General features: G+C 54.1%; 1 protein-coding gene across 2 annotated transcripts; it reads left to right on the top strand.

The window, feature by feature from the left end:
* The first annotated feature begins 6,901 nt into the window (after window positions 1-6,901).
* Window positions 6,902-12,947, top strand: LOC118652887 (mesothelin-like). 2 transcript variants are annotated; one of them, XM_036303118.1, is made up of 11 exons: window positions 6,902-7,047; window positions 9,399-9,483; window positions 10,128-10,171; window positions 10,270-10,372; window positions 10,663-10,841; window positions 10,995-11,090; window positions 11,195-11,337; window positions 11,413-11,540; window positions 12,096-12,190; window positions 12,475-12,658; window positions 12,731-12,947. In XM_036303118.1, exons 1-11 carry the CDS (start codon window positions 6,925-6,927, stop codon window positions 12,817-12,819), a joined length of 1,269 nt encoding a protein of 422 aa, XP_036159011.1. In that variant the 5' UTR covers window positions 6,902-6,924; the 3' UTR covers window positions 12,820-12,947. The 2 variants fall into 2 exon arrangements, with proteins under 2 accessions (XP_036159011.1, XP_036159010.1); XM_036303117.1 differs by having other exon boundaries at window positions 10,935-11,090.
* The last annotated feature ends 190 nt before the right edge of the window (window positions 12,948-13,137 follow it).

The following is a 13,137-nucleotide window of genomic DNA, read 5'->3' as shown; positions in this document are numbered from 1 at the left end:
ATAAACTCTTGTAAAAATCCCCGACAGGTTTGAATGTTTCTTACGTCGCAGTGTACTTGGCGTAGTACAGCAGGGTTTGGAAGTAGCCCACCCGGGACCACCCTGTGGACCTGGACCTGGTGCTAGGGACCAGCGAGGGCCCATTGTGCTCCACTGGTTCCCTGCTTTGCATCAAGTGAACTGGGCTGATTTTCTCTTGGAATTGTAGCCTTTGCTTCAACCAGCAGGCCACGACTTTATGCGAGCTGTTCTTAGAAAATCCTTGAGGTGGGTAGGGTTGAAATAACCCAGGGAAAGGAAAAAAAATGGGTAGCTGCTTTTAATTTTGGCTTTTATATTTTTTATTGATTTCAGAGAGGAAGGGAGAGGGAGAGAGAGAGATAGAAACATCAATGATGAGAGAGAATCACCGGTTGGCTGCCTCCTGCACGCCCCCTACTGGGGATAGAGCCCACAACCTGGGCATGTGCCCCTGACCAGAATCAAACACGGGACCCTTCAATCCACAGGCTGGCGCTCCATACCCTGAGCCAAACCAGCCAGGACTTTAATTTTGGCTTTTTAATTGAATTACTCACTAAGAATCTAAACAAAATCTTTGCTGGTAAATGAGAGACTGAACTCTTTTTAGCTCAGAAAGAGAAAGGACACTTGCTTCCCCAACCCAGATAGCCAATGGGGTGATGGTAACTGTTTAGACCCCAAAATCCGGGGTGGCAGAATGGGGGCTAGGAGTTGGTAAGCTCTTGCTTGGGTATTCTTAGGTCACTAAGAATCACTGTGAGTTGTCTGAGGGAAAATTTCCTCTAGGGCGTAGAGCAGTCCTATGGGGATGTTCATTGCATTGGCTCATCCGGAGATGTGCACGTAAGGGCTGGTTTTCCCTAGTAGTTTATTCAGACTCCACGGATCTCATGGGGAGTCGTGCCTCCCAGGTCAACAAGGCCCCCAAGCCAGCCTCCCGTTAATGTTAAGCTGGCCACGATGAGGATCCTTCGATACTTCTCCGTTAATCTTTTGTGCACACAATTAGAAAAGGCCAGCTATAAAATTAGGCATAATGACTGGAAAACATATTCAATTGGTCTCGCAAAGCTTCAAAAAGAGGATTAGATACATGGATCAACCTATGATGTCCTTTAGGTGTCAACCCAATTCTTTGAGGTATTAAAAATGGCTGCCCTTATTTATTTATTTATTTATTTATTTATTTATTCCTCACCCAAGGATATTTTTCCCATTGATTTTTTAAAAATGTGTTTTTTATTAATTTGCAGAGAGAGAGGAAGGGAGAGAGAGAGAGAGAAACATCGATGAGAGAGGAACATCATTGATGGGCTGCATCCTGCACACCCCCTGATCGGGAATCAAACCATGACCTCCTCGTTCACTGGTCAAAGCTCAACCACTGAGCCATTCGGGTCGGGCCACTGTCCTTATTTTAAAAGGGGGAAGGTCATTTGGTACTCGACTTATCAAGGACAGATATAAATTGTATATGCCTGCAAAACAAAATTTGGACCCAGCTATTCTGTTTGTGTCTATCTGTATGTGTTTATTAATGTGTGTTGTAAATATGAGATAATTTTCTACCTGTAGATGGTATTGTTAAAATTAATTTAAAGGCAAGCATTTCTAAGGATTGAATATTCTAAAATTCTCAGAAATATAGAAAATAACTCAGATGTTTTTCAAGTTCAAGTGACCTAAGATTAATCCTTAGTAAATAAAAGCTAGCTTAAGTTTGTTGGTTTAAATAAACCAGACTTGTCTTTATTTTGCTTAGGTTTTACAGAAATAACCCATGTTAATAACTGACTTTGATGTTACTAACATGTTTCTAGAGGTTATAAAATGCCTCTATAAATCTGACAAGCTAAAGAATGCTAATCGATTATTTCTTAGTTTTCATTAGACATTGAGGTTTTAAGGATTAAAAATCTCAATGTATGTATGAATAACGGCAGTGTTTCCGAAGGGCCCCCGGAACACCTCAAAAGATTTGTTTTATAAACATTGTAAAATAAGTGATGAAAACTCCTGGGATCGGCACACAGTGGCTGTGAATTAAACGAATGAGTCAGGGCGATGGGAAACCCAAGACTGCTGTGTGGTTCTTCCTGGCCTCTGGCATTATTTAGTGCATTTAAGCTGGGCTTATGAGCTGACATTATATTTTAAAAAATATTTTCTGCCCTGGCCGGTTTGGTTCAGTGGATAGAGCGTCGACCTATAGACTGAAGGGTCCCGGGTTCAATTCCAGTCAAGGGCACATACCTCGGTTGTAGGCGCCTTGGCCCTCAATAGGGGTATGCGGGAGACAACCAGTCGAAGTGTCTCTCTCACATTGGTGTTTCTGTCTTTCCCTCTCCCTTCTCTCTCTAATTGATAGTTTAGAGAGAGAGGAAGGGAGAGGGAGAGACAGAGAGAAACATCAGTGTGAGAATGAAACATCCATCATTACCCCTACACATGTTGATGAATCAACATATTGAAGGACACATCTGAAAAGCTAATGAATATTCTGTTAAGACCTTCTTGTGAGCCCTCCTATAGGATTCCAGCTGCCAACAAAAGATAAAAGAGCCTCAAGACAAAAGATCCGCAGCTTGATCTCCCTTCTGGGAGCACTCCCACATCTTTCCCTCCCCTCACTTCTTCCCCCACAGGCATGCATCTTCCAAACTCTAGGGGACCCTACGAGACTTGCAGCCAGGGGAGCAGTGGGCAGCAGTTGCTCAACCCGGGCTAACCCTTGAACATGTCTCCAAGGCTCCCGTTTCTCTGACTTTCTCTCTTCTGTTGCTTCTTCTACGTTAGGCCCTTCCTTTGTTTCACACCCCTGGCTGTAAACATTCTCACAAAATCACCTGGATTTGTGTTGTGAAATCTTTCCTACACAATGTCAGGAACGCATAGACTACCATCAGACCCTAGGCAGACTGCCCTGGGCCCAGACCCCATTCAGTAATAATACAATTCAACACCCCCCCCCCCAAACAATCTAATTAAAAAATGGGCAGAAGATCTGAATAGATACTTCTCCAAAGAGGACATACAGATGGCCAACAGACATGAAAAGATGCTCAATGCCACTATCATCAGAGAGATGTAAATTAAAACCACAATGAGATATCGCCTCACACCTGGTTAGAATGGCCGTCATCAATAAGTGTTGGAAAGGATATGGAGAAAAGGGAACCCTTGTGCACTGTTGGTGGGAATGCACATTGGTGCAGCCACCATGGAAAACAGTATGGAGGTTGCTAAATAAATTGAAATTGGAAGTACTTTATGACCCAGCAATTCCACTTCTGGGTAATGTATCTGAAGAAACCCAAAACACAAATTCAAAACAATATATGCAACCCTGTGTTCATTGCAGTGTTATTCACAACAGCCAAGAAATGGAAGCAACCCGAGTTCCCATAAATAGACTGGTGGATAAAAGAGCCGTGGTTCATATATACAATGGAATATTACTCGGCCAAGAAAAAAAGAAATCTTACCATTTGCAGCAGCATGGATGGACCTAGAGGGTATTATGCTAAGTGAAATAAGTCAGAGAAAAAGAAATATTATTTGGTTTCACTTATATGTGGAGACTAAAGAGCAAAGTAAATGAACAAAATAGAAACCAACTCATAGACACAGAGATCAGACTGATAGTTGCCAGAGGGGAGGGGAGATGGAGGAGCTGGGTGAAAAAGGTAAAGGGATTAAGGTGTACAAATTGGAAGGCACAAAATAGTCAGGGTCTGTAAAGCACAGCATAGGGAATATTGTCAATAATGTAATAAATATGTATGGTGCCAGGTAGGTACTTGAAGTATTGGGGGGACCGCTTTGTAAAGTGTATGATTGTCTAACCCAGCCGTGGGCAAACTACGGCCCGCGGGCCGGATCCAGCCCGTTTGAAATGAATAAAACTATTGAAAAAAAAGACCATACCCTTTTATGTAATGATGTTTACTTTGAATTTATATTAGTTCACACAAACACTCCATCCATGCTTTTGTTCCGGCCCTCTGGTCCAGTTTAAGAACCCATTGTGGCCCTCGAGTCAAAAAGTTTGCCCACCCTTGGTCTAACCAGTATGCTGTACACCTGAAACTAATACAAAATAATATTGAATGAAAACTAAAAAGAAAAAAAAGAAAATGCCACACAAAAGTGATCATATTAATTTGTACTTCCACCAGCTGTATTTGAGAGTTCCAGTTGTTCCATATCCGTGTCAGCACTTGTCATTGTCAGTCCTTTTAAATTTAGTCATTTTGGTGGGGGTGTAGTGGTATTTCACCGTGGATTTGATTTGCATGTCCCTAACGAGTGATGATGATGTTGGGCATCTTTTCATGTGCTGATTGATCTTTGGCCTGTTTTTAAAAACAGCTTTACTGAGCCCTAGCCAGTTTGGCTCAGTGGATAGAGCGTTGGCCTGTGGACTGAAGGGTCCCAGGTTCGATTCCGGCCAAGGTCACATGCCCGAGTTGTGGGCTCGATCCCCAGTAGGGGGTGTGCAGGAGGTAGCTGATCAATGATACTCTCTCATCATTGATGTTTCTCTCTCCCTCTCCCTTCCTCTCTGAAATCAATAAAAATATATTAAACAAACAAACAAACAAACAGCTTTACTGAGATATTCTCATAATATACAACTCACCCACTTAAAGTGTACAATTCAATGTTTGTCAGTATATTCACAGAGAAGACCCTCCTTTAACCTGAATTATCGAACACTGACTATCTTTGGGATTTAACATTTGCTTCAGACTTGATAATGGTTTTTAATGAAGTCAACCTAAAATTACAATGGAAAACAGCACTTATATGCAAAACTGTAATGTACTACCGTCATATTAACAACGAGTGCTCTGTGAATCACCAGTAACACGCTTTATACACTTCCTGAGCTGTCAGAGTTAAAACAAGAAGCGAACTCCTCATTCCCATGCCCGTCTGCAGAGGCTGTATCTTTTGAGCTCAAACAGTTGTTCTTGATGCAAACACAAAGGAAATTTCCACACTTTAAAATCCATTTAACGGTGCAGTTGAGAAGCTCCCACCTAACCCTCAATTAGAAGTGATTAATCCTGTTATTAAGACCATCCAGTGAATTTTTAAATTTCCAGAGTTTGAATTTTTGATTCCTAAAATTTCCTATTTGGTTCTTTACAAAAATATTTTCCATTTCCCCTACCTCTCGGTTCACAAAAGCTTGTTTTCCATGGTCTCTTTGGGTGTGGTTGCAATGGGGGTAGTTGCAATAGCTTCTTTAAAATCCTTGTCTGTAGTTCTAATAGCTGACTCACCTTGCTATGGGCCCCAGCCGATCCTTTTCCCTTGAGGCTGGGTCACAACCTCCTGGCTTTTCCTGTGCCGAGTACTTTTGGGTTTTCTCATGAACAATGTGACTATGATGTTGTTTAGACACTGAATTGTTATATTCCTGTGAAGACCATTCCTGCTTTTGCTTTGTTCTGGTGGGCCGTCTCTTTCACTGTGAATTCTGCTGCTCCCGAGGTGGGCAGAGGTCAGTCTCGGCCCATTTTCCATCTTGCCTGAGCTGTTTCCAGTCCGCCTGCACACGCATGACTCGGGGGTCGGCAAGAGGCTCCGGTAAAGTCTGAGCCCTCATACCCGGTGGCCACACCCCGGGCTGTCTCCACGGCAGAGCCGCGCCTCGCACAGAGAACCGCCCCAAGCTGCCATCTTTCCCAAATATCAATCCCCCTCAGGATCTGACTTCTGTTCTCTCCGGAGGGCCCGTGGGAAGCTGTTTTTTTCACATTTTGCCAGAACTTTTCAGTTGTTGTCTGCGGACAAGACTTTAAGGCACTTGCTCCTCTATGGACTTCGTAAGTTGATTCTTGTCCCGGGCAGCCCGGTTGAATTTTGTACAGGCGTACCGTGGAGATATTGAGGGTTCCGTTCCAGACCACCCCAATAAAGCAAGTCATCATATTTTTGCTGGGGAAGGATCTTGCCTTCAGTTTGTAAAAAAGAAATAGCAGCATCTGTGAAGCCAAATGAAACGAGGCATGCCCGTTCAGTTAGCATTCGGTTTAACTGCACATGTAGAACACCCAGCCCATGGAGCCGGTCAGGGTCGGGGCAGCGGCACATACTCAGCGCAGCAAAAGGAAACCTCTGCAGGTCTGTAACTCAGAGAAGTCCCACACAGGGAATTGCTGTTCACAGCACCATCCGAGGGGCTGGCGGGGGAGTGAGGGAGTCGCCAGTGACTTCGGCCTCAAGGCCACACGCCCGAGGCTGTGCTCTAAAGTCAGGGATCTGTGAGCCGTCACTGGAGTCCAGCCAGCACAGAGGTGCGCGTTGTCCATGCCCAATGGCCAGCAGCCACAGCACCAGGAAGGCGCCTTCCTCCTCCCATCCGGCGACAGCCAGTGCCGGGCAGGTGGGCTCCCAGGGCCCACTGTGCTGGAGAGCAGTGCTGTGTGCTCGCTGGAGCTGGTCGGGTTGGATTTGTCTCCCCCGACCCCTGGACCCTTGCAGCCCCCCACCCAACCACTTCACTGCACTCCCAAGAGCCCAGAACTCATTAGAAAGAAGCCACAGTGCGGCCAATACTCTGGGAGTCACATCCCGGCTGAGTGGCCACCACCTGGCATGTCTTGGTCGTGCCCTGTGGAGACGCCGCCAGGGCCCCCAGGACAGTGATCACACCCTGGCCATGCGGTGCAGTTTGGGCCATCCACTGAGCCTCAGTTTCTCCACCTGAGCAGCAGGAGAGTGAGAGCCCATGGCGCAGGGCCTTGGCTCCGACAGGTGCCTGGTACATGGAGGTCAGCCCGGAGCGCCACCCACACCCACCAAGGGAAGGGCCCAGGCAGCTCTCCACCCGCACCTCTCCTCCTGGGCGGCCCCTCCGCAGGGTCCCCACCCACACATTCCTGGAGCATGAGCCGCGCTGCTCCCCGCTGCCCCGTCAATGCCTCATTTGCTTCCCGGACAGACCCAAAGGCTGCTGGCCTCCTGACCACCCACTTCGCAGCTGAGGAAACCACGGCAAAGGAGGCTCAGGTTTGGTCCATCACTCTGGACTCCAGAGTCACTACGGGCAGGCCCTACCCGGACCCTGGGCAGGGGCATGGGGTTGTGCCAGGGTCACCTGGTACCCAGCTCAGTGTTCAGGCTCAGGAGGGGCTGGCCACAGCCTCACGCGTGGGGGCTGGGGGCGGACAGCGGCTCTGTCAGGGTGTGGGTCGTGTGTGGGCAGGCCTGGGGGGGGAGAGCCTCCTGGAAATCCAGCCAAGCTGCTCTGGGTGGGAGCAGGGATTAGGCAGAGGCTGGTACTGGGACCCACCCAGCAGGGGCACCTGCCAGCCCCAAACAAACAGGCTGGGGGAGGTGGGGCAGCCTCTGCCTCTGCCACCGCGAATGCCCCTCCCTAGTCCTCATTGCCCTTGGGGAGCAGCGCAAGGCCCCCCCCGCCATGCTCCAGGGTGGTACCCTGAGGGTCAGCTCTGTCCTGCACCAGCGGCGCCCGACACACTGTGTGACCTGGGCTGCTGCACAGCATCTCCATCGGAGACCTGTCCTAAGCCTGTAAGCTGCTCTCCTGCCACCCTCTCCCTGGAATGTGGTCTGACTTCATATCCCATCACTTAAGGGCCAGACCTAGGGGACTGAGGCTGGGCTGAGGTGGGAGATTCTGCAGGAGGGGTGGGGGCGGGGGGACAGGTGGGGCAGGCGGGGCAGGGCGGAGAGAGCCTCTGCCAGTGTCCTGCAGCCAAGCACCTGCCTGCGCTGTGAGCCGTGACTCTCAGGATGCGGGGAGGAGTTGGCCACTCCTCCCTCACAGTCACCTCCACCTCACACGCAATTCTCAGGAGCTTGTGGTCCACTCAGACCCCAGATGGAGGCTGCTCTGGTAGCAGGGGCAGGGGCTGGAGGGCAAGGGCAGAGCCAGCCCTCTCTGTGGCCAGGTCCCGCACCCAGGGTCCTGGACAGAGCCTGGATCTTCCTTGCTCCAGCCTCTGACCAGGGCTCACATGCAGGGGGTACCAAGCGAGTATGCAGGTGGCTCTTGAGTAACAGGACTCATCGGACCATGTTTGGTTCTACCCTGTCCTGCCCCCACTGGGACCCATGTCACACACAAGTACCCACGCCCTGGACTGGCTGCCACACCATGATTCCTGCCTGTGGCACCCTGGCCAGCTTGGAAGCTGCAGCCTTAAGACAGCTGAGGTGTCTCTGTGGCCCCAACCCGACCTTGGGTGGGGAGGGCAGGGTGCTGATTCCAGGGCCGATGGTGGCTGGCAGAGGCTCCCAGGGTGGCGCAGCCGGGGTGCTGGGGGCCCCTGGTTATGTGGGGTTGGGTGGGGGCTGAGGGGAGAAGCAGGGGGAGGTGCAGCTCTTGCCTGGTCCCACCCACTGCCCGTTTTCCCCCATCTGCTCTGGGGCCTGGTGCGGGAGGCAGAGGGATTCCCTGGGGCCTTGCCGCTCCTGAGGACACTCCCTGCAGGCTGGCTCTTTGCACAGCTGAAAGGGGTTGCTGAAGCATGAATGTGCCCCCCCCCCACACCCCCATTTATGAGCCAGGGGTGGGGCTGACACAGGCCTAGGCAAAGGCTTGGGGGAGGGGGGCTCCACTCCACCGGCCACAGGCAGCCTCCAGCCCTGGGCCTCCCTGGGCAAGTGCAGAAGGTGGTCTGGCTCCTTCAGGCCCCACCCCAGCCCGGGACAACCCTCCTCACCCACCTCTCACTCTAGAAACTGCAAGGGGACCTCCCACCCCCACGGGAATGCCTCCCCACTCACTGCCCCACCCAAGGGGCTGGAAGGTGGGAGGCGGCCTCGCCCTTTGGCGCCCACCCAGGCCTCTGTTTTGAGAGGGACTTCAGAAGGGAAACCACCAGCTTTGTCCACCTGTCTGGGCCCTGGGTTTGCACAAAGCCCAGCACCTGTGGCTGTGGGTGTGGCAGGGTGTGGAGGGGGCACATGGCCATACCCCAGGTGGAGGGGGTAATCAGCAGGACTACCTGAACTGCTTCGTCCCCCTGGTGCAAATGGGGAAACTGAGGTCAGCCTGAGCCAGAGGCGGCCCTGCCTCCTGCCTGCCCTGCGCTGCAGGGTGAGAGGATGGGCCAGCTGTTTGCCTGCCCCTGGAGCAGTGTTACAGCTGGCAGCAGGGTTGACTCAGACCCCACACCCCTGGCAGGAGGGGCCAGTTTCCCGGAGGGGGCGGGCCAGGCGGGCCAGGTGGCTGCTTGGTCCTTAGAGTGGGCCCGGAGGCAGCCCAGACACTGCTGCAGGGGCCTGAGAAGGTTCCACCCGGAGCCCCAGGGGCTCTGAGACCCCTTCACTGGCTGTGGGCATGGGCATGGGTGGGTGAGCGGTGGGGACATCAGAGGGGCTGTCCTCCACAGACCATGGCCTTGCAGAGTGCTCGCCCCACCCTGGGGCTCCTCAGGACCCCCACCCACGGCCTCCTGCTCCTGCTTCTCAGCCTCAGTGAGTACTGGGGGCGGGCTGCTGCGAAGGGTTGGGATGGGAGAGGGCTGGAGGGCAGCCAAGGATTCTTAGGGGAGCGGGATCTCAGGAAAGGCTCTCTCTGTCGCGTGCCTCCTCCCCAGTCTCTGGACAGTGCCTCCTCTGCCCCCCCCTGCCCCTGCCCCCCATCCTTGGCAGGTGCCTCCAGTCCCAGGCAGATGTCTCAAATCTCAGTGTTCTGAGTTCAGGCGGCGTCCTGAACCTCAGCGGTGCCGAGTTCCCGGCAGGCTGTCAGCCATGTCTCTTCCTGTGGTGCCCCACAGGGTTGGAGGCTGAACCAGGGCAGTGATATGGGGACTGAGGCCAAAGTGAGGGTGTTTGGGGGACAGGTGTCTGACTGCACTGAGCAGCGGTGTCCCAGGAAGAGGATGCGGGAGGCCTGGGCTCCCTGGTGCGGTGCCGGACCTGGCCTGGGGTGGGGTGTGGTGGCTGCGCCATCATGGGGTACAGGAGCCTAACCTTCCGTGCCCACACCTGTGGGGTGTTCGGGGCTGGGGGTCAGGGAAGGGATGGCTTTGCCTCCTTCCTCCCCAGGGTAGGGCCTGTAGCAGGCACACCCAGAAGCCCCTGGCCATCCCCTCGAACCTTGTGTCCCTGCCCTGCAGGGTGGGTGCAACTTTCCTGGGCCCAGACTGCAGACACAGGACAGGTAAGGACTCTGGGATAAGGGGAGGGTTTTCTGGCCCTAAGCAGGTGTCCTTAGATGCTGGGCCGTGTGGCTCAGCCAGAATCCTGCTCTGTCCTCAGGGTGTCATGACCCCATGGCTGCAACGTACCTCCCAGGACCTGTCCTGGCAGCAGTCTGAGCCGATTGTCATTCTCCGGAGGAGGGCTCTGCAGGGCACAGAGAGTGAGCACAGGGCCCAGCCCGTCAAGTGTCAGGAGATCCTGGGGGTGGTGGTGGTGGTGGTGGTGGTGGTGGTGGTGGCTGGCATGTGGGCTCACCTGCTGGTGCTGTGGCCGTTCTGGCTGCTCTACTCATTCAATTTTGGAGAATGGACAGAATCACCCCATTGAGCCAGTGGTTAAACTGAGGCCTGGAGAGGGTCATGTGTGGCCCAGGGTCTCAGCACGGGTGCGGGAGGAAGAGGAGGTTGACTGGGAAAGCCCAGCCCCCTGACCCCCTGTCTGCCCCTGTAGAGAAGGCCTGTCCCCCGGGGAAAGAGGCCCATGTGGTGGATGAAAACCTCGTCTTGTACATGGAGTGGGAGCTGGAGGCCTGTGTGGATGGGGCCCTGCTGGCTGAGCAGATGGACCGGGTGAATGCGATTCCCTTCACCTACCAGCAGCTTGACATTTTAAAGCGCAAATTGGACCAGGTATTTCCTGACTTGGGTTCCCGCTTGCGGTGCCAAAGCCTTTCCCAGCCCCCTGGGAGTGGCTGTGGCCCTCATGGTCAGTTTCCCTGGCAGGTCTACCCACAGGGGTACCCTGAGTCCCTGATCCAGCACCTGAGTTACTTCTTCCTTGAGGTCTCCCCCGAGGACATCCACAAGTGGAATGTCACTTCCCTGGAGACCGTGAAATCTCTGCTTAAAGTCAGCACAGGGCGAAAAATGGATGCTCAGGTGACCACCTGCTGGGAGGGGAGCACAGGGGGTGGGCTGTGCAGGCCTGAGCGAGCGGATATGTCTCTTCCTGCCCCGAGGCATCTCACTGGGTCCTCCCACAGGTGGCTGCCCTGATTGCCCGCTATCTGGTGGGAGGGGGCCGGCTGGACAAGGCCACCCTGGACCTGCTGGCCAGCTTCCATCCTGCCTACCTCTGCTCCCTCAGTCCCGAGCAGCTGGGCTACGTGCAACAGGATGTTGTCTGGTGAGTCCCTGGGGTCTGCTGGTGTGGAGGGTGTGCTGTGCTCCAAGCTCACTTGGCCCCACACTGCCTCCCCAGGGTGGTCAGGCCTCAGGACCTGGCTGCGTGCCGTCCACCGCAGATGGAGGTCCTCTATCACAAGGCACGCGTCGCTTTCCGGAACATAAGCGGTTCTGCATATTTTGCAAGGATCAAGCCCTTCCTGGGTAAGCCAGGAGGACATGGGGGGTGGGGGGGGGGTGCCTGAGGTCCCCATCGGTGCTGCCAGCTCCTCACCTCCCTGGGCGTCCCCCTGGTGGTGTGATCAGGGGTCAGGGTGCCCTCCATCCCTCTAAGCCAGCGGTTCTCAACCTGTGGGTCGCGAGCAATGAAAATACATCCTGCATATCAGATACTTACATTACGACTCATAACAGTAGCAACATTACAGTTATGAAGTAGCAACGAAAATAATTTTATGGTTGGGGGTCACCACAGCATGAGGAACTGAATGAAAGGGTCACGGCATTAGGAAGGTTGAGAATCACTGCTAAGTGTATATAGGCTGAGGCCCTGTGCGTCCGACCCCTGCTCAGGCACTTGACCACCTCCAGCCTCTACCCTGACTGGGAGAGGCAGGGGGTCACCAGGGTTTGCCCAGAAATTCCTGAGGAAAAGGGAGTCCCGGCAAAGGAAGTGGGCTCCTGCTAGCTTGTGGTCAGAGGGTGAGGGGGGGGAATGTTGTGAGGTCTTATGCGCAGGGCCCCTCTCCCTGGGCACAGGTGGGGCCTCCACGGAGGACTTGCGGGCTCTCATTCGGCAGAACATAAGCGTGGACATGGCCACGTTCAAGAAGCTGCGGAAAGAGGCCTTGCTGGTATGGCCACCAGAGGGGCGGGGCCGTTGGAGGGTGGGCCGTGGGAAGGGAGGGACCACGGAGAAGGGCTTGTCCAGGATGGGGGGCCTTTCAGGGCAGGGGCCACTGAGAGGGTGGGGTCTTGGGAGGGGCGGGGCCCTTGAGCCAAGGCCAGCTCCAAAGTCTGAGGTGCTGAGGCAGGGTCTGTGGGCTGGGGAAGCATGGGGTGGTTTGGACACAGCAGAGTCCAGCAGCCTCTGGACAGAGGTGGGGAGACCCTGACGGTCGCCTGGGGACTCCGGCAGCCGCTGACCATTGCCGAGGTGCGAAAGCTTCTGGGTCCAAACCTGGAGGGCCTGAAGGCGGAGCAGAAGAACAGCCCTGTGCGGGACTGGATCTCCCGGCAGCGGCAGAGCGACCTGGACAGCCTGGGGCTGGGGCTCCACGGCATCCCCAACGGCTACCTGGTCCTAGACCTCAACTTTCGAGGTGGGCGGGGAGGCCTGCGGGGAGGGCTGGGCAGATGAGGTGGAGGGTCTGAGTCACTCCCTCTCTGTGCAGAGGCCCTCTTGGGGGGCTCCCACCTCCTTGGACCTGGATCTGCGTTCACTGTGATCCCCGCTCTGCTCCTGGCTTTGCTGCTGAACTGAGCTCCCTGCCCTGGAGGCTGAACGGGGCCCTGCTGTGGAGATTCCCACTGGTGGGGGCGGCCTGGGCGGTCCCTGCTCCATCCCGGGGGGTTGGGGCTCAATAAAAGAGAACCCCTTCCCCCTCCAAAGAGGTGACCTGTGGTGCTCTGGGGATGGGGGGGTGGGCGCGGCGGGGTGTTTGGAGGGGCAGGGTGGGGTTGACAGCCGTGGTGTCCTGGGCCCAAGTGGCTGTGGTGTTTTGAGGAGGAGGGGCTGGCTGGCGGTGGTATTCTCAGGGGTGGGGGCCTGCGGGCTGGAACCTGTGGACGGTGACGCCCT

This window comes from Myotis myotis, unplaced genomic scaffold, assembly GCF_014108235.1.
Source record: "Myotis myotis isolate mMyoMyo1 unplaced genomic scaffold, mMyoMyo1.p scaffold_m19_p_35, whole genome shotgun sequence".
NCBI lineage: Eukaryota > Metazoa > Chordata > Mammalia > Chiroptera > Vespertilionidae > Myotis > Myotis myotis.
The sequence above is the reverse complement of the archived record's forward strand: the minus strand, read 5'-3'. Positions and strand labels throughout refer to the sequence as shown.

Excerpts from the sequence above, each read along its gene's own strand:
- LOC118652887 (XM_036303117.1), top strand. The coding sequence starts at position 6,925 with ATGAGCCGCGCTGCTCCCCGCTGCCCCGTCAATGCCTCATTTGCTTCC. Across the intron at positions 7,048-9,398 it reads CCACGGCAAAGGAGGCTCAG|ACCATGGCCTTGCAGAGTGC; the intron begins GTTTGGTCCATC and ends TGTCCTCCACAG. Across the intron at positions 10,373-10,662 it reads GGCTCTGCAGGGCACAGAGA|AGAAGGCCTGTCCCCCGGGG; the intron begins GTGAGCACAGGG and ends CTGCCCCTGTAG.